At 40.2% G+C, this 21,864-nt stretch overlaps 1 protein-coding gene across 5 annotated transcripts in view; it reads right to left on the minus strand.

Annotated features, from left to right (window-relative positions):
* The window catches only part of PEX5L (peroxisomal biogenesis factor 5 like), a 225,847-nt gene that overhangs the window by 13,465 nt on the left and 190,518 nt on the right, over positions 1-21,864 (minus strand). For all 5 annotated transcript variants that reach the window (XM_084875555.1, XM_084875553.1, XM_084875552.1 and 2 more), the window contains 2 exons: positions 6,609-6,725; positions 3,434-3,577 (listed from right to left, as the gene is read on the minus strand). In XM_084875555.1, the coding sequence (XP_084731681.1) occupies positions 3,434-3,577; positions 6,609-6,725 (261 nt within the window). The remainder of the gene's footprint in view (positions 1-3,433; positions 3,578-6,608; positions 6,726-21,864) is intronic.

The raw sequence follows: 21,864 nt of genomic DNA on the forward strand, positions 1-21,864 counted from the left end.
ATCAATAAACATGATACATCACATAAACAAATTGAAAGATAAAAATCATATGGTCATATCAATTGATGCAGAAAAAGCATTTGATAAAATCCAACACCCTTTCCTGATAAAAACTCTTAACAAGGTGGGAGTACAAGGATCACACCTCAACATAATAAAAGCTATATATGATAAACCCACAGCCAACATTATACTAAATGGGCAAAAACTAAAACCATTCCCTCTAAGAACAGGAACAAGACAGGGATGCCCACTCTCGCCACTCCTGTTTGACATAGTACTGGAAGTACTAGCCATTGCAATTAGATAAGAGGAGGAAATAAAAGGCATCCAAATTGGAAAAGAAGAAGTAAAGTTATCCTTATTTGCAGATGACATGATATTGTACATAAAAAACCAAAAGACTCCATTAAAAAACTAATTGACTTAATAAATGAATTTGGCAATGTAGCAGGATACAAAATTAATGCCAAGAAATCCATGGCATTTCTATACACCAACAGTGAAACTACAGAAACAGAGACTAAAAAAGTAATTCCATTTACCATCGCACCAAAAAAATTAAGATACCTAGGAATAAATTTAACTAAGGAAGTAAAGGACCTATATGCAGAAAACTACACGACACTGAAAAAAGAGATAGAGGAAGATGTAAGGAGATGGAAGAACATACCATGTTCATGGATTGGTAGAATCAACATCATCAAAATGTCCATACTTCCTAAAGCAATCTATAGGTTCAATGCACTCCCCATTAAAATACCAACAGCATATTTCACTGACCTAGAAAGAACTCTCCAAAAGTTCATTTGGAACAATAAAAGACCCCGAATAGCCACAGCAATTCTGAGAAAGAAGGGTAAAGTAGGAGGGATCTCAATACCAGACTTCAAACTGTATTACAAAGCCACTGTTCTCAAAACAGCCTGGTACTGGCACAAGAAAAGACATATAGATCAATGAAATAGAATCGAGAACCCAGATATCAACCCAAATCACTATGCTCAATTAATATTTGACAAAGGATGCACGAATATACAATGGAGTCAAGACAGTTTCTTCAATAAATGGTGTTGGGAAAATTGGGCAGACACATGCAAAAGAATGAAACTAGATCACCAACTTACACCATACACAAAAATAAACTCAAAATGGATGCAGGACTTAAACATCAGACGGGAAACCATAAAAATACTAGAAGCATCCACAGGCAGCAAAATCTCAGACGTATGCCAAAAGAACTTCTTCACTGATACTGCCCCTAGGGCAATGGAAGCTAAAGAGAAAATAAACAAATGGGACTACATCAAAATAAAAAGCTTTTGCACAGCAAAAGAAACCATCAACAAAACAACAAGAAAGCCCACGGTGTGGAAGAACATATTTGCAAATAACACCACTGATAAAAGTTTAATCTCCAACATCTACAGACAGCTGATACAACTAAATAAAAGGAAGATGAATGATCCAATTAAAAAATGGGCAATGGACCTAAATAGAATATTTTCAAAAGAAGACAGAAGGAAGGCCAAAAGGCACATGAAAACATGCTCAAAGTCACTAATTATCCGAGAGATGCAAATCAAAACAACAATGCAGTACCATCTCACACCTGTCAGAATGGCCAACATCAACAAATCAACAAAGGACAAGTGTTGGCGAGGTTGTGGAGAAAAAGGAACCCTCGTGCACTGCTGGTGGGAATGCAGACTGGTGCAACCACTGTGGAGAACAGTGTGGAGTTTCCTCAAAAAACTGAAAATGGAACTCCCATTTGACCCAGTAATCCCACTTCTAGGAATATATCCCAAGAAACTAGAAACACCAATCAGAAAGGATATATGCACCCCTATGTTCATAGCAGCACAATCTACAATAGCCAGAATTTGGAAACAGCCTAGGTGCCCGTCAGCAGATGATTGGATCCAAAAACTATGGTACATCTACACAATGGAATACTGTGTTGCCATAAAAAAAAGAAGGAATTCTCATCATTTGCAGCAACCTGGATGGAATTGGAGAACATCATGCTGAGTGAAATAAGCCAATCAATGAAAGAGAAACACCACATGACCTCACTCATTTGTGGATAATAAAGATCATTATAAACTGATGAACCAAAAGATAGATATAGAGTCAGTAAAGCAACAAGCAGTTTGTCAAATTACAGCTGGGAGGGGAGGAGGATCTGGGGGAGATAATAGATCAACCGAAGGACTTGTATACATGCATATAAGTACAACCAATGGACATAAAACTCTGGGGAGGGAGGGGATGTGTGGGAGGGAGGGAGGGGGGCAAAAAAAAAAAATCAATAAAATATGTAAAAAAAAAAAAAATGCCTTGTCCCAGACCACATGGCTCATGGCCAACCAGCAGGAGAGCTCATGATACTGCTGTGTTTGAACCCACACAGAATGCCAGAGTCTGAGAAGCTGAACCGCCTTCTCAGCACCGTACAGAACCATTCCTAAACATTTCTCAAATTCCTCTGGGCGCGCATCCCTTATAAGAAGTTTCCCGAAAACTACAATCTATGAAGAAAGACTTTCTACTTGCCACTCTCTTATTACAGGCCTCCACAGGTTTGGAAGTGTCGTGGACCAAGGTAAGATTGGAGAAGCCTCTTTGGTGGTCTCTGCAATCACCCTTCACAGCTCAGAGAAAGGGGTTTTTCTAACATGTCCTTTCCTAGTGGTCCTTCCCCATGGCTTTCAGGATGAAGTTCAAACTCTTGCCTGCCTCTTGGTGCCTCCACTCCTGCCATTCTCTCCCCCCCCTCATCCCCTCACCTAACGTTTCAGGCCCCTCTGCTCAGCCAACAGCCATTTCCTCCGAACAACAACTCCGCTTCCTGCTGTCTTTAATGAGGCCTCTCGCCCTGGAAGTTCAGCCCCGGATTCACTCAGAGGGGAAGGCTGAGTCAGTGTCCTGCTGTCTGCTCTCCTAGCCTCCCGTGCACTTGCATTTATTACCCTGCCCTGGTTTGTTTACTTGTTCCTCCAGATAGATCGTTAACCCGTCTTTTCAGTTGTCCCATGTCTCCAGCCTTCCAGAGATCTGAGCCAGTGTGTGGCACAAGTCCTGGGATGGAGCATGTGTCTGATACAGGTGGAGTGAGTAAATCAATGGTGAGAGAGGGTGTCTCTCTAGACCCGGATAAGACAGCACACTGCCCCTGAACGCCGCTGCTGAGCGACCAGGTAGGCAGTATTAGTTTTTCATCTCGTCTCTCCATCCTGTCTTTTGTGGCACCACAGACAGACATTGCAGATTTGGTTAGAACACAGGTTATATCACACTATGCCAGGCTAACCCCTGTGGGAACCGTGACTCGATGGAAATGCCATCAGTAGAGCTCTGTGTCACCCCCTGTCCCTCACTAGCCCATGCGGCCCCTCTCTGAGCCTGGCAGGATGAGGGGGAAAGACACCTCTGCATCTCCCGGGTCCTGAAGAATCGCGGCCTCCATGAAAAGGATGGTGACGGGGAGGTCCCCTTCCTTCAGCCTCTTCAAGCCTTCTTCAAATGCGCCCGGCCAGTCCTTGAAGGGGTTTTCAGTGTGGAAGTAATAGCCCTGCAACACAGAAGGGCCAACACAGATCCATCGGTTTATCTCCTCATTCTCACGTGCAGTAAGCCCTTTTAGAATTTAAATTAAAGTGCTTCATTAGTTTAAATTGCAATTAAATTCTTTTATTTTTTTGAAATTTTATTTTATTAATTTTTAATATATATATATATTATTGTTGATAGTATTATGGATGTCTCCCATCCGTCCCTTTAACTGCCTCCTCCCAGCTCTAACCCACGCCCTCAGGTCTTGGCCACCTATTGCCTGTGTCCATGGGTTATGCACTAAGTATGTAAACTCTTTGGTTTATCCCTCCTCATCTTCCCAACCCCCAAGAAAGGTATATTTAATTGTGGTGAAATTTTATTTTACATACATAGCATAAAATTAACCATTTAAATTTAAATTAAAATGTTCATTTCTTATTATGAATGTACATTTTCATTGTATACACGTTATATTTTGTCATTGAATAATACAAAAAGCACCCAAAATGCTGCAACTTAAATATGATCACTGCTAATGTTTTGGAGTTTGTTTTCATTCTGATATTTCTCTTGTTCATTTTGTTTTAACCACCCCCTTCCCTGCCAGCTAATAGTGTTAAAATACTGAGTTTTTGCGTGTATTTTTGCTACATGCTCCCACCTAGTCCCCTGAAGTGTTAATTCTGCATACTGTACATCTGTTTATGCACTGTGGCCCTTTTGAAGGTTATAAACCATTGTAATATCTAAGATTTCTTTTGTCCTCCCACTCCTCAAAACAGTGTATGCCCCATTGGTGGCTATATCACCCCCTGAGAATGCTTGTTTTAAAGTTATAGATCTTCTTTCATTGTAAAAATGTAAACAACACAGAATGTACAAATAACCTTCTAGTATTTTTCTATGACTATATACTTTAAACAAATAAACTCATATACTATAGGTGCAGTTTTACAGTGTAAGCCCACTTTGTTTTAGTTATTATAATTATTTATATTAACATTTACTTAGTCAAACCCATATTGATGGACTTTCAGATTATTTTCATAAATAAAGTTACAGTGAAAGCCTCATGCTCAAATCTTCGTGTGCATTGATTATTACCTTAAGATAGACTTCTAGAGAGATTTATTAGACTAAGATATGACTATTTTGAGGCCCTTGATATGCATAGCTGAATTGTTCTTGAGAAAGTATGTCCCAATTTAAATTCTCAACAGAAATACATGAGAGATATTATTTATTGCAACATTAGTTAGCATGGATTATAATAACATCTTTCTAATTTGATAGATACAATTAAGCTAGCCTGTAGATGATGCTACTGAGGTTTTAAAATAGATCAAGTGAAGACCTTCAAAAAGACAAACCCCTTATCAAAAGCCACGGAGCTTATGTAATTGTTTTGCAGATATGGGGTCCCAGGAGTGTGGGGCTCATGGTCCAAGCCATATCTCAGGTTCAAGGACTATAGTTCAAAGTGGGGCATGGGAGATGGAAGTAGGAGACATCTGTAATTAGAGTCTGATGTTCTGCATCAATGTTCTTTCTCTTACTTAGTTTTGATTTTTTTTTTTGTAGAAAAGACAGTTATTCTTAATGAGATGGTTGTTCCAATTTTATGAGATTGCCTGGCCTACTGAGGGACACAGAATATAAAGAAGAGAAAGACATTTTAATGACTATGTAGATTGAAAATCCCCTAAGATCAGGGACTATTAATCATCATTTCCCTAGTAGCTAGTGCAGAGTAGACACAAATAAATATTTGTTGGACTGAACTATCATGGAAATTGTATAGAATTAAATATTATTGAGATTTCCTCCACAAAAATCACAATACAAGCATATACTATATATGATTCCCCTCCCCAGTGTAAGAAAATTCCACAAATCTTTTATATCTCAAGTCATTTACACTTATTTCTCAAGCCCCTGCTCTTCCCTTGGATTTAAAAGCATTAATCCAAGGGCAACTGGGACCTCATGGGTAATTTGGCTGGTTGTTCACTGCGCTCATATTTGCTGGAGCTCCTGTCAAGGGAAATATCTCTGAGGGATCCCTTGGGACTTGACCTGGTTGTGTGAAGGCTACCTTTTCCACGGAGTTTCTCTGCTAGCTGTATAATGACTACCTGCGAGATACAGTCCTAAGCCCTGCTTCACCCTCCTGCCTATTAATATCACTTCTGTCAGCTCATCGACATGGCTCATGGGGCTGACTGACGAAAAGCATTGTGGGATTAGCCCAGGTCTTGTTCCAGAACACATCCTCAAAGTCAGCTACCCTGTTTCCCCGAAAATAAGATAGTGTCTTATATTAGTTTTTGCTCCCAAAGATGCGCTAGGTCTTATTTTCAGGGGATGTCTTATTTTTCCATGAAGAAGAATATGGTACACATTTATTGTTAAATGAAAATAAAGGAAATTTATTACCTGTATATGGTATGGTAGTATGGTAGTTGTCAACACAAACCAGACAAACTGCGAATCCTACAGTATCAAGAGTTTACTCATTTATTCAATGATAATCATGTCATCATCTTCTGGAACATCATCGTAACAATCCAATTCCTGAATTTCCTGGTGAATTTCTTGTGACTCCATTTCTTTCAGAATCAGTGGACCAAATCTCTCATATTTAGCCTAGGGGGGGCCTTATTTTCGGGGGATGCCTTATATTTTACTCAGAAGGAAACCTGTAAGTAGGTCTTATTTTCGAAGGATGCCTTATTTTCGGGGAAACACGGTAGGTCAGCAACTGGCCAGCAGTGAGGATCTAAACTGTAGTTGACTGCCAAACTGTCTGTAACAACACTGATAAAAATAAGGGTATTCCATTCCAGCTTTGCTGTTCTGATACATTGTCTGATTATATTGTTTTCATCTACCAGAATTTCTTCTAGATCTGACTGATATTAAATCATCTATTTGAGTCTTAGATTCCCCCCCCCCCCCACACAAAATGATTACCAACTAATTTATAATTATATGGTTCAGAGAGATTGAGAAATCCTGTCAGCATGTATAAGAAGACAATTGGTCACCTTCTCGCTGGCTGAAATGGTAACTTGGTTCTGGGCTTCTTGGTTCTCGGATATCCAGTTCCTCCGGGCCATTTCTTCCCACTCTGCTTGCATCTTATCCCAAAACTCTGTATCTGACTAGGAGACAGGAAAAAAAAAAATCAAGAGAGATGGATTTAAGAGCATGCTCTATCGTTTGGTTTATTTCCAGAAAGACAGTTTTCTTTATGGATCAAAATGATACTCAAAGCCGAAGAGCTTCTGGAGGGTCCTCAGAGGGCAGAGTGTTGAACCGAATGAACTGTGACTTTCCCAGCAGGAAAATTGCTACCATCTGAAGGCCCTGGCTCATCTAGGCCAAATTCAGCTAAAAATCCATTACTTGACCAATTTCAAGTGTGGGTACCAGACACACGTTTTAGGAAGGGTGGCCTTTCCTCCAAGTGTTCCTAGGATATGAGGAGCTAGAGCAACAGCTTTGGGACTGGCTTAGGCAGTGACTTGGTTGAGGCAGTTGGCTATGGACAAAGAAAAGTAACATTAGTTGACCCTATTCTGTGCCATGCACTGTGCTGGGAGAAATGTGATCCTAGAAGGCTGTGGTCACAAAGCTAGGGTGGCACAAGAATTGATTCCTAGTCTGGCTTCCTTATCACCTTATGACAAACCTGGCCTCCTGATGCTAAAGAATGAAGGACGCTGGCTTTGTGAACTTGGCTGAGTTGTCTTCAAGGTCTTTTCTATGGAAGGATAATTTTTAAAAAATAACCTTTTTCTTATAGTTTTATTTTTTTATTTGTTGCATCTTTCAAAAGGGAACCCTGTTTTTACTTTAGAGGAGATTTGTGTTCTGGATGGAGGAAGAATTTTTTTCCAAGATCTGTTCCAGGTTGGCTTAGGTGTTCTAGGGAGAGGAAAAAGGGGCAAGTGCCTTAAAGAACGTAAGGGAGAAAGGGGAACTTTCCAGGGGTGGGGAGAGAAGAAGTGGTAGGTTCTGAGATGAGTGAGAGGCTGGTGCTTAGTTTTTAGGTATTTCCCTAGCAAATTAGACTGACCTCCAAGGGGATGACAGAGGGGATAAGTGGGAGAGAGGCCTGACTTGAACTCTGATCTCCATGTGTCAGGAAAATAGAGAGAAAGAGAGAGAGAGAAAAAAAAAAGAATTTTAAGGAACCACTTGGGGCTTGGTTGGCTGTTAGCAGCAAGGCAAATAAGAAAGTGAAGACTCATCCTTGTTTTCTGGCAGCACATACGCTTCCCAGATTTGGTGTCTGAGACTAAATTACCTTCCCAGTGTGGCAAGAGAGATGCTTGGAAACCACCTTATTATTTTGTTTTTGTTTAAAAGAGAATTTTCACTTTCTTTTTTAAATTTATTATATTTTATTGATTTTTTATAGAGAGGAAGGGAGGGAGATAGAGAGCTACAAACGTTGATGAGAGAGAAACATCGACCAGCTGCCTCTTGCACACCCCCTACTGGGGATGTGCCCACAACCAATGTACATGCCCTTGACCAGAATCGAACCTGGGACCTTTCAGTCTGAAGACCGATGCTCTACCGCTGAGCCAAACCGGTTTCGGCTACCTTATTGTCTTTTAAAGAAAACAAGGAAATGGGCATTTCCTGAATACCTGAGTCAGGGGCTGAGATCCATACTCTAGCTGCAAATCTCAATTTCTATGATTCTAAGTCCTGTGACTTGTTGACACATCATCAACTTGATTTGAGGTTGCTTTTTGCCTTTGAATCCTCCACACCACCCTCATGCCTGGTGGTGGTTGTGCTGTGGCGGGAACTCTTCCAAGTTGCTTGGAATGACAAATATAACCTTATTTCTTCTACATACCAATGTTCAGGGAATAAAGGTAAACACAATGTGATAAACCTCAGACTACTAAATAAATAGTAGGTCTTGCTCTCTTCCTTTATCATATCCAGAATACTCATTGCTCCCACAGTCCTCAGTGGGGGCCTCCCTTCAATGAAGGCTCCGGGCAGCAGGCATCGTGAGAATCTATGATCGGGATGCTAGAAGCACATGGAATGGCCACCACGTATCCAGGTTAAAATTGGGAATGCAATTCAAAATTTCTTTTTCAATGAGTCTTTTTAGTACAACACCAAGTTGTGCAAACAGAATGATCTCAGGTATACAAAAGCGATGGCTAGATAAACTACTTGGAGGAAATAAGGTACCCTGCTAAGAGAAATCTCTTTGAATGAAGGGATGATGGGTGAGGTTTTACCTGCTTCTTTACATTTTTCCATACTTTTTGAATTTTCTGATTTTGCATTAATTTTACAATAATAAAGGTTAAAAACAACAATAAAAATATATTAGCGTTCCCTTTTTAGGTCCATGAAACCCGAACACTTAGATACGAAGGAGTTAGGAGACATTTTTTTTTTTTTTTGGAGTCTCAGTGTCTGCCTTGAAAAGCTTTTCAAAGAGGCAGGCTCATTCTGTCTTCACAGATGCTGACAGAAATCTGTCAAGTGAATTTTACAATGTTTACTGACTCTCCCAAGGCCCCTGGTGGGTAATGTGAAGTGCCAATGACTTCCAGTACTTTTTAAGGCAGTTACTTGTTCCCCTATTGAAGTTCTCCAGAATTTAAAGCGATTACAAGTCTTTTGAAGGAAAGGATGAGAAAGATTTTATAATGTGTACACCTGGGTTATAAAAAGATGCATCACCTTTCCTGCAGTTTCAAATGCGAGCAGGGGATGCATAAATAAAACTGCTGTGCGCATCAGAGGAACCTCAGCTCAGAGAGGGTGGGGCGGGATGGTGGTGGCAGGGGGCTGCCTGGTTCTCACTTAATGATACACACCAGGCCTTACTGTTACCACTTAGAATAAGTTTCTGACTAATTAAAGTGCACAGCACAGTTTCATTTAATTACGGAAGACTATTTTTAGCACAATCAATTTTCATCCAGCCTCAAAATCCAGACTTCATTCACCTAACCGCAATTAACACGGCTGCTTTTTTTCTACGTCTAATCAATTTCAAGAAACCTGAGACATATTCGAATTTTAAACATTTTAGACAAGACTGAGGGGATTTAATATATTGATGATTTTCTTAGTTGTCCTGATATTGTGGTAGGTTGTTTTTTTTTGTTTGTTTGTTTTTTTAATATTCCACAGGTAATAAGTTATATGCTTATACCAGAAATGAGCTATTGTTGCAAACCATTTTCATGTTCAAAAACAGCTGATTTTATCAATGATATTCTTAAAAACTTAGGATATGCAGTATGATGGGTAAGAACAGCAGGAACCTGGGGACAGATTCTGGCTCCATCACTAACCTTCTGCAAGTACTATTACCTCCCCACGTCTCATCTTCCTTGGCTTTAAAGTGAAGATATATAATAGCAATCTTGGTTATTTGTTATGAGGACTAAATGAGAAAATGTATCTGTGGCATATAGCGCATGGTAAATGCACAATAAAAATAGGTGTTCTTGTTAGTTTTTTCCCCCCAGCATTTAAAACTATAAAAACAAAACAAAACAAAAACGAACGAAAATCACCCACAATATCAAAGATCAAATATCCATATTTGGTGTTTTAATTACATATTATTTTCCAGATATATTTCCATTAGTCATATAAGACTTTTCCCTTCTAATTATTAAAAAAGAGAAGGAAAGTTAAGAATGTTGTGGCAAAAATAAACTGTTATATAGCAGTATAGTATTCCATTGTGTAGATGTACCACAGTTTTTTAATCCACTCATCTGCTGATGGGCACTTAGGCTGTTTCCAAATCTTAGCTATTATAAATTGTGCTGCTATGAACATAGTGGTGCATATATTTCCCAAGAAATCAGAAACATCTGAATGATGTTTCTGATTTCTTGGGATATATTCCAAGAAGTGGGATTACTGGGTCAAATGGAAGTTCCATTTTTAGTTTTCTGAGGAAACTCCATACTGTTCTTCACAGTGGCTGCAACCAGTCGTCTATCTTTTTGCCTCTTTAGACATCCATTGATTAGCTGTTACTGGACAAAACTTTAAAAAACAACCAACCAACCAGTTCCTTCTTTATGTGCAAAACATAAGAGAGTACACCTTGCATGGTGAGGAATGAAAAATCACCATGCAAGGCTAAAGTGTTTGCCACAATAAATGATTTTTGTTGAAGTGAAATTATGTGCAGTCAGTTTGGGACCTCATTGTTCTGAGATCCGGTAGCCCAGGCTGGTGAAGACTGGCTAAGCTCTACCCACTCATCACATCTCTTGTTGACTAAGCTCAGTAGTAGACAAGGGTTCCACATGGCTGCCCAAAGAAGATATTCAATCTGAGGCTGCAATCCTAAATGTGAATCACCCTACTCAAGGATAGGATAGAATCTGAATTGGTCAGAATTAGTTTGAGCTTGGGGTGCAGTCCTGGGTGTCCCACGAGTGAGGGGTTATTGACAAATGAGTAACTCGGGCAAGAGTGTAAGTGCAAGAGTAACCCTGTTTATGAAGCAATTTACCTAGGAAAGCAGGGCTCTGAGGGGTGCCGAGAGCTGAGCAAGCCAGCTTAGCCTTATGTAGATAAGAGAATTTAGAAGAGCAAATGGCAGCTCCAGGGAGTAGATAGACTTTTATCAAAAGTGATATGAAGCTGTCTGAAAATGGAGTTGGCTGCTTTCTCCTCAGGATGGATGCTCCAACATTGGAACTCTTCAAAAGCAGACAGAATAACCAATGTGAGGAGTGTTGTAAAGAAGACTCACAGATTAGATGGAGGTTTGACCCAATAAATTCTGCAGTCTCTTACAACCCTGAGGGGCTCTGGCTGTAACACATTAATGAACTGACTTACTGAGGAAACAGGAAGGCTCAAAATGAATAAAATCTCAAAGAGATAGGTGGAGCTGTCCTGGGTGCTCATTCTCAACCTAAACAGTATAAGGACAAAAACTCATGGGCTTGGCACCAGCTAGAACAGGTGGAATCTGGCTGTGCCCCTTGTCACATGACCTCTTTAACTCAGTCCACCTCTTAGACTCAGTTTCCTCATCTGTAAAATGTAAAACGTCTCTCAGGGTGGTTGTGCCGATTAAGTGGAACAATGTATGTAAAGTGCTTAGAACTTGAAACATTAAGAACTAAGGAACTGGCTTACATAGTTAATGCTATTTTCTATTTGTAAGCGAAAAAGAATATTTCCCAAGATAGAGAGAGGATGCAATCCCACAAGCTGTAAACTGTGTGGTCCAGAAGTGTCAGGAACCAAAAATATTGGTACTAGCACTCAACATAGATTTTCTGGTTGCCTCTGGTTAGACATGCCTCCTTGTTTAATGGAGCTGCCATCCCTGCAGATGTTGGCAGGCACCGGGCAAGTAGCCAGAGGCTCTCTCCAAACAACGTGCCAGCAGATGAGCTGCAGACACGTGGGGAAGAGAAATTGGAAATGATGGGAAGGAGAGGAAAGGACACAGGAGGCTGGAAATAATACAACACAAGCCTTGAGCAGGATGTCAGAAGGAAACCAAGAGCCATTTCTAACAGAGAATCTAAAGTAGTTAGTTTTCTGTTCTTTCCTTCCTCTTCTGGTGAGAGGCAAAGAGGAATGGAGTATTAAAGCACAGTGAGCAAAACCTTTTATCCAAATGGGCAGGGTTATTAGCCTACTCATTAGCAAACGAATGCCTTTCTAGGGCTGGAGTTTCACAGGATTGTATCTATGTTTGTGATTCCAGCGGTAATTGTATTCACCACAAAGACCTGTCCTTAAGATGCACTGGAGCAGGTTTGGAGACCAAGCCTGGGTTTGCTGCCACTTTGGGAGTAAGGTTTCATGGGGTCAACATCTCAGAGGCTGTTTATTTCTTGGTACTAGCATTCCACATAGATTTTCCGGTTGCCTCTGGTTAGACATGCCTCCTTGTTTAATGGCATGGAGGCCTGCTCTTTGGGCAGCTGGCAGCATGTGACTCCAGGGTTCCTTTACCATAGGCATGAGGAGATGGGGAGGGTCCTGGGATCTGAGCCTGTTCCATGTGACAACGTCATGTGATAAAGGATTGGCATGTGGATTGTGAGCTACAAGCAGGGTGAATCGGTTCCACAGGGGGACTTCTCCTTTAGCTATGTCTGTGGGTAGTGAAAAGTTACTGGGAAACTCTCTAGCAGTTTTAAAAAAGAAAGTATTAGAAATGTTTACTAAAACCCAAACTACGTGTTTGTGCTGTGTATGATAGGACTATTACACAAAACAGAACAAAACCAAACACCTAGATATGGATGCCACTCCCAGGAAGCTCACTGTCCAATGATAAAATGGAAACAGGGGAAACTGTAATTCAGAATAGGGTGAGCAAAGGATGCAAAAAGAGATGAAGTTGCTTGCTCAAAGGCATGTTAACTTGGTATAAAACAGAGCCAGAATTCAAGATATTTCACTCTTCCCCGCTACGGCATAAGTTATGCCGCATAACTTCGCGAAATGGCTACAGCAGTATTCCTGGTCCCCAGCCTCCTCAGAGCCTTGCCACTCCATGACGAGGCAGAGTCTACTGCCTGTCTCTGAACACTTCCCGTGACAAACAGAATGTGATGACAGGGACCTAGTGTGGTTTTTAAGACTAGGCCCTAAACAGCGATACAGCTTCTGCCTCCCTCTTTCTTTCAGGACACACCCTTGGAATCTAGCAACGAGGCTGCAAGGAAACCCAGGCCTCAGAGGAAGGCCACCTTGGTCTCCTGGCATCAGTGCAGCTAAAGTCTCAGTGACCACCAGCACCGGCTGTCTGCCCGTGAGTGACAGGGCTTGAGAGGATCCACACTCCAGCCTTCAAGCCATGCTGACCCCTATGCACCAAAGAGGCGCCACCCCCTTCCAGCTGTATACACATTACAGATTTTTGAAGCAAAATAAACATTGCTTTTTTAAGCCATATGTATCAGAATAATTTATTACATATCCAGAGTAACTGGAACACACTTGGGGTCAGAGGAGAGAGCAGGGAAGGAAGTTGAGGTGCAGAGAAGGGACCTAATGACGGGCTTCCTCGAAGGGCTGGCGGTAAGGAAGAGCCACAGCACCCCCCAGAGGGCACACTAGGAACAAGGAGGGCTGTGGTCAAATGGCTTGAAAGGCTTTAGGTTAAACCTATAGGCCAGATCTGGCCAAGAGACGTTTTCCCTCCTACGCCCAGATACAAAATCTCACCTCAAACCCAGACTTCAGACCTCTCGTGAAGATCTGTGACTACGAGGCCCGAACGTCTGGAAGCAGCACTCTCAGGTGGCATGTGCGTTCCCCTACTTCATCACGGTCACCGCCAGGCCATGGCATTACCTGCTTGGCTTCTGGAGGTAGCCACGTTGGCAAATTCTGGACAAATGTGAACAACAACGGGATCTTTGCTGCGTGACTTCCCAGGACCTTCAAATGTTAGTCTACATTAATATACATGCTAACTATCTAAGAGGGGGATGACCCCCCAAATGAGAGAGAGAGAGATAGGGCTTGAGAGAAAGAGAGAGAGAGAGAGAGAGAGAGAGAGAGAGAGAGAGAGAGAGAGAGAGTAGGGTTCTCCAGAACACAGCTTTGAAATTGCTGATGTAGAGACAGACCCAGGGCATAAGCATAGAAAGGTCCATGAAAACAGAGATTGTTGGTGGGATGAATTTGGTGAATCTTGAGAAACGGGCAGGGATAGGAACTTCCCACACACAGTTTGTGTGCATGCGATTGTTTCCAATGAAACTCATCTCCCATGAGCCAGCAGGTTCTCTGGCTCACATCTGCTGTGTGAATCAGAATTCGTCAAGATTTTGTTGTTTTATTTTTCCACAAAAGGAAATGAAACCCAATATGTGGTGGGAAGAATTAAAGTATCGTTTTGGTAGGTTTTTGGGAAGACAACTCACTTGATGCATCTATCTTTTCAATATTAACTAGTCATTGAAAATGGCCTTTGAAACTACATATAATTGTATGTACAGATTGGACAAAGACTGGAAGAAACAGGAGAAAATGAAAACAGTTAATTTATTAGTGTAGTGGGATTTCTGGGTAGTTTCTAACCTTTCCTCCCCCAACCTTTTGATTTCCTTTATTGTTGTTGCTTTTAAAATAATTTAAATAAGAGAGACGGTTTGATAAATAAATTATTTTCTGGTGACTAACATCGTTTAAGTTCTTTAATTGTCTCAAGGTCTGAAAAACATGCAAACATTCTCTGTATTGGGAATAGTGGTTAAGGGCAGGAGTTTTGGAGCTAGACTGGTTGGAATTCCAGTTCCATCACTGAATTGTGGTGTGACCTTGAACAAGTTACCGAATCTATGTCCCAGCTTCCTCATGTTAAAATGGGATATGGCTGCTATAAAGCACTGAGCTGCCCACCAGGGGAGCATGTTCAGCTACAACGAAAACCTATAAACAGGCTCCTTCTTCCTCTCCTTTCTTTGCTGCAGGGCAAGGCCACCAGAGAGATTGCCTTAGAAGCAGTTTCCTTTGCAACATTTTACCTGGTGACAAAAAATTTTACCTGCTAGACTTCCAAACCTCAGAGGGAAGGCTGGGGTGGGGAGGCGGGGGTGGGGTGGGGGGGAGGTTGGCAGGGTGGGAGGTAATCAACCAAAGAACTTGTATGCATATATGCATAATTCATGGACACAGACAATAGGGTGGTGAAGGCCAGAGGTAGGAGGTGGGGGCAGGGTAAAAGAGGTCATTGAGGGAAAAAGGGGACACATGTAATGCTTTAAAAAAAAAAAAATTAAAAAAAAAAAAAAAAATATATATATATATATATATATATATATATATATATATATTAGAAAGAGAGAGAGAGAGAGAGAGAGAGAGAGAGAGAGAGAGAGAGAGAGAGAGAGAGAAACATCAATGATGAGAGGGAATCATTGATTGGCTGCCTCCTGCATGCTGGGGATCAAGCCCACAACCTGGGCATGTGCCCTTGCCTAGAATCAAACCTGGGAACCTTCAGTCCACAGGACAATGCTCCATCAACTGAGCCAAATCAGCCACGGCATACTTTCAACAACTGTCTATAGCTAATGCTGATGTTGACACTACCTTCCACAGTGACCCTTCCCCCCATCCTTTAGGGTTATTTATGGGGAAAATATTGGGCCAGTCATGTTGATGGGCAAGTCAAATTAAAAAAATCACTAATATTTATTGGTCATAATGTACTGATGTTTTGCCTTTCTCCCCCCCCCCCCTTTTTTTTTGATTACCTGATGGTCACAACAGTTGACTAGGTGTGAAGATAGAGTCTAGATCCAGTTTGTAATCTTATGAAGATAATGGGGGAGGAAAATAGCAGAAGCTGCTTTCTTCGACACCGAAATCAAACTAGCTGACTCAAGGGCAAGATAAGAATTCTGAAACATCGCCAGGAGCCCCCCTGCCTTGGACCCGGGTGGCAGTATCTCATCTTGGGGTGGAGTGGGGAGGGGAACGTGTTCACACTGCCTGGAGCTGATACCCAGCTGTTCCTAACTACTGTGGAGTTAGGTAGTTTCTGTTACACCCACCCATGCCTTCCAGATGGTCAAAATTATCACACATTCTCCTTGTGTTTTGATTTATTGGCCTGTGAGGATTAATTTGGATAGAACTAGAGAAATATTTTCTCTGCCAAGGATACTAGGCATTGCATCTAGCTTCTTGGCAGCAACAGACTCATACCCAGCATCATCACACAGAAGAGAAGCCCAATAAAATGCCAGGCCAGCGACTCGGTGGACTGGGAGAAAAATCTGCCGTGGTAGCACTCTTTTCTACAGAGCCTACCAAACAATGGAGAAAAGGCAATGAATGGATTTATATTAGACTGTACTGGCAAGAATTGTTGGACTTGAACAAATGACATATATTGCCTTGATCTTGGGAGCTATTATGTAATTAGGAACACATTTGGAAGGGTCAGACATAATGTTTTAAAAAAGAAATACTTAGAAGTACAAGATAGTAGTACTTTTCTAATGTCTATAAAATTGATTTTTTCATACATAACTTTTTTATTGAGATGATTCATAAAATTTGAAGAGTAGCATCTTCTCAAAGTAATTTATTACGTGTACTTATACAGTTAATTCACTCATTCAGCCAAGTTATTGACAAGCCTGCTATGTAGCAGGCAATATTCTAGTCATGGGTATAGCAATGAATAAGACAGAGCTAATCCTGCTACTGGAGTGTGCAGTCTGGTGGGGCATAGACAAATGCCGTATGGTACTGTAGGATAAGGGGCTAATAGGTGCTCTAGAAGCAAAGAGGAGGAAAACCCAAATTAGACTCAGGAGTTCTAGAATCTTCTGGAAGCAATGAAAATCAATGGAGACTCTAAGAGTGAACAGAATTTAGCAGGTAATGGGGCGAGGAAAGAACATTTCTGATAGGAGGAATAGCATATGAAAAAGCTAGGAGGAAGATTACATGGCCTCTTCTAGGAATTGATAACTTATGATGATGCCAGTGGACATATCAAGGTGGGAGTCAGGGTTGAGGATGTAGGAGCAAGAATGTCCAAATCATGAAGAACTTTATACAAGCAGGTCAATGAGTTTGGACTTTAAGAACATGTAGAAGGTCATGCAGATCTGTGTTTTAGAGAGATTTCTCTGGCTGGAGTGAAGAGAATGGAATAAGTGGGACATTCCATTTTTACACGTTGAAGGCAGTGAGAACAGTTACAAGGCTGTTAGAGTTTTCTGCATAAGAGATGATGCCACCAGAATATGGCGTTGGCAGTGCAGATGGAGAGAAATGGGTGGATTTGAGAGATATTTAGTGGAATCAATAGGACTTGGTGTTTGTTTGATTAGATATTGGGGGAGTGATGGATGTTGGGGAGGAAGGAGAGAGAAACTGGGGAGGGAAGGAAAGGAGAGGAGGCTTTTCCTTGGAGGACCCCATTCTCTGACTTAAGGAACAGAAAAGGCAAAGTAGGGTTACAGTGAAAAGCTCAGATCTGGGTATGTTCTGTGTAAAGTGCCTTTGAGCATAGATGCTGATTAGGCTGCGTGCTACGGTGGGTTTGGTCTCAGGAGGAAAACCAGAGCCAGAGATGAGGATTTTAGAGTCATCATCATGTGTGTGTTGACCGGACTCACACAAGGGGATGCGTTCAACCGGTAAGATGGTGTTAGGATCGGAGAGCAGGCTGTTGGGTGTTGCACTCTGGAGAACAAGGAATAGGCAGAGGAGCAAGAACTCCCTCCAGAGGGAGGAAGAGCAGGGGGTCAGAAAATCCAACGGAAGAGAATCTTATCAGAGGTCTTGAGAGATTAGACTGGGATCGAGCGCTTCTGTTAGTGTGACTACTAATGAAGCAATGCTTTCACCCAGAACTGCGTCCATGGAATACGGTGGGAGCCAGATCACCATGGATTGAAAGCAAATGAAAATAAAAAGACATACACTGTCATACACTGTAACAGTAAAGAAAACCATCTTTGGAGAGTTATTGAAACTGAAATAGCTGAATCTTCTCTTAACCGGCTTCCAACCCCCCCTCAATTTTATGGTTTTATATCTACCACCTACCCACCTATCCACTTACCCATCTAACTAGCTAATCTTTAACTGTTAAGTCAAATGCCTTATTAGAACCATGGCCAAGGCTGAGGATTGGAGTGGGATAGGAAAAGAAACAGCCACATTTTCTTTTCCTGTTTTTTTCTTTTGTCCTATAGAATCAATATCACAGCAGGAAGTAAGAAGCTTTAGGAATATCTGGTCCACCCCCTCCTTCTGGGGATGAATTGTGGGGGGTGGGACAGAAGAGAGATAAATTAGGAGGCTATTTGAGTAATCTGGGATGAGATCAGGGTGATTACAATGGAAACAGAGAGGAAAGAGAGAATCAGAGATTTTCTAAGCGAAGAAATAGGAGGATTAATGACAAAACTGCATGGCTTTCTACTAAGAGCAACAATATTGTCACCTTGAATATGTATAACTTTGAAAGAGCTTTCAAGTATATTAACTTATTTGACCTTCATCAGTGATTTGTCCAATATCACTACCTATTAATAGCCGTACCAGGGCCAGACCCATATCTCCCAATTCCTACTCTATAACCTTTTCCTTAATGCATCCTTGTTTCCCTCATCCGGCTCTGCAGCTCTTACCTGTCCTTAGCATTAAGGATCAATCATTGCTGTTGCTTGGCAAATATTATGTTGGCTGGAGGAAAGAGCAGAACAGAGCCCTTCTGTTTGTCTCTTGTCACTTAATTTCCTGAGACAAACCAAGTTCATTCTGTTTAGAAATACAAGGTCATAGATAGTATATGCAGCTTCTTTCCTATTAGGAATGAAGGAAACTACAGTAAAAAGTTACAATGAAACTCTTTGGTTGTGGTTCCAAGAATTAAAAAGAAAAAAATAGAAGAAAAAAAAGAAAGGAAAATATAATAAAACAATTAGTGTGTTACTACCTATGCAGGACTTGCAAAAGATATATATAATAAGGGAATTTGGACCTAGACACAGAGAGATAATGGCCATGTGAAGATGGAACAGAAACCAGAGTGATGCTGTCACAGCTCAGGGAACACCTGGGGCTACTCGAAGCTGGAAGAAGCAAGGAAGGGTCCTTCCCTAGGGGTGTGAGAGAACAGGAACCTGCCAATACCCTGATTTCAGATTTCTAGGCTCCCGACTGTGAGGTAATATGTTTGTCTTAAGTCACTCATTTCGTGGTGCTTTGTTTCAATAGCCACTGGAAGTTAATATAAGAAACCAACCTGTGATTTCAGTCAGGGGTTAGGATAAAACTAATTCACAAGTGGGTTTTGAACGGGTAGTAGAAGATAAAGTTTTCTTTTACTTGCACCTTTTCCAGTTCCGTTCATTCAATGAAATGATAGTCAAGAATCCTACTGCCCAACACATGCTCAATAAATGCCTGTTGTGAGTGGATGGTTTCCGAGCTTACACTCTATTTCATTTGATTCTTCAAATGGGTTTCTGTGCATTATTTCCATTTTTACAAACAAGGAAGCAGATGTCACAGACATTAAATAACTTGCCCAAGAAAAATGACTCATAGTGCAAAACTGAGATTTAGACATAGGTCTTTTTCTGACTCTAGTCTGTGCTTTCCTACTCTACTGCCATCAAATTAGTCTCCCCCTACCCTCAAATTGGGTAGATGTTCAAATGCCTGTGTCCTCTTTGTTCAGAGAACTATGCCTCATTTGAAATGATTTCCTAGAATCTGAATGCAAGAATTAAGAATTTCTTGGCCCTTTTGATTCTCAAAAAGACAAATTATTTACAGTTTTTAAAAATTACAGAACAGGCAGGGATTAGGTTGTGTAGCTTAAATAAATTCAGTGTGTTTAAACCCTTGATTCTAGGTCTATGTTGTTGAACTAAGAAGCTGCAAAAGACAATTTTTGGCCTCAAGGATCTCAGAGTCATCTAGAAGAAATTTTCGGGTGGTGTTCAAAGTATTTGAATCACACGTCAGAAGATGTGGACTCTTGTCCTGGTGTCACCACTCTATGGGGCTGTGATTTTAGACAAATCAAATAATCTTTTCTTCATTTTCAGATTTTTTTGAGAAATTTTTCTGTAAACCATGAAGAGTTACACCAGAATCAGGTGGCATATAATAATAATAATAATAATAATAATAATAATAGTAATAGTAATAATAATAATAATAATAATTGTTATTTTATAATACCACTTTTCTTGTATGATTTAAATGTCCAAAGAGATACTACACAATATGTCAGTCAGCAATGGATGCTGCAAAGTAGCCAAGAGCAAACAACCCAGTTTAAGTGCTGTAAGGACAAAACTGCATTAGGGTCTTATTTTTTTTCATGGAGAAAGAATTTGTGATTTATTTTTTATAAGGATATTTAGAATCTGAAGAACATTGCTGACTCAAGAGAAATATAAAGGTCAATTGTTGCAGCTAAATTATGCTGTCACAACATTTAAATAATTAAAAGGTTGTTTTCAGAGATAATTGTAGTCCCACACGTTAACTAAGTATTTAATGACAATAAACTGAAAACAAGCTCTGTTTTCAAATGGGAATCCGCAGAGCCTATTAACTGTCCAGATGGCAGGGACTAGAAGGATTAAAATGTATTTAAATTAGGGATCATCCAAATCTTTCAAACTAGACTTAAGTGGGTATTAAGAGCCTATTTTGGAGACTTTCTAAAATTCATTCAAAATGTGAGAGAAAAAGGACTTTTATTTCATTTAGGTATTTGCTTTTGGGTGATTTAAAAAAAATAAAAATAAAATACTTAAAAAACACAATTTTTTATAAAGTTATGTAATTTTATGTAAATTTTATGTAAATTTTTAATAAAGTATATACTCTTTCCTTGGAGATAAATTAGAAAAAATAGATGAACCAAAAGAAAAACTAATCCTATTAATTTTACTACCTAGATATAATAATTGGGAGCACTTTGGTATTCCTAATTTTAGGTTTTCCCCTTACATTTACATATAAAAACAATTACTCATGAACTCTAGTCTTAGGGTCAGTTACTTCCTTCTCAGAGCTCATTTTCTCATTTTTAAAAAGAAGTTAAAAATACTAACCTTTATATGGTAATTGTGAGAATTAAATTTCATAATATATATAAAATATTTAGCATAGTAACTGGAATACAGTCATGCTCAATCAAATTATTTTATTATTTACTTGTGAAAATGGAACCTTACTGTACATGAGGTTGTTTAACCTTTTATTTTGGATATATTTATATGCCAGTAAATAAACCATCACATAATTTTTAAGGATACTGTAGTACCACATTATATAGATTTATCTTAGTATGTTTCCCCTTCTATTATTGCTATTACAAAAATTTGCATAAAATATTCTGGAGCATGTATCTTTCTGTATATGAGTGGTTTATTTCTCTAGGATTATTAAAGAATTGTTGCGCCAAAAGATACAAACATTTTGAAGCTTTTGATATATATTAAGAAAAACAAATAACATATAATTTCACTCATATCTAGTACCTAAGTAAGAAATAAACTCATATGTACAGACTATTTTGATGTTGCCAGATGGGAAGGAGGGTTGGGAAGATTCGAGAAAAAGGGGAAGGGATTAAGGAGTATAAATTGGTAGTTGTAAAATAGTCATGGTGGCCCTAGCCAGTTTGGCTCAATGAATAGAGTGTCTGTCTGTGGACTGAAGGGTGCCAGGTTTGATTCTGGTCAAGGGCACATACCTTCGTTTTGGGCACATCCCCAGTAGGGGGTGTGTAGGAGGCGGCTGATCAAT

The sequence above is a fragment of the Pipistrellus hanaki genome (assembly GCF_964339955.1).
Source record: "Pipistrellus hanaki genome assembly, chromosome: 2".
NCBI classification, from domain to species: Eukaryota; Metazoa; Chordata; class Mammalia; order Chiroptera; family Vespertilionidae; genus Pipistrellus; species Pipistrellus hanaki.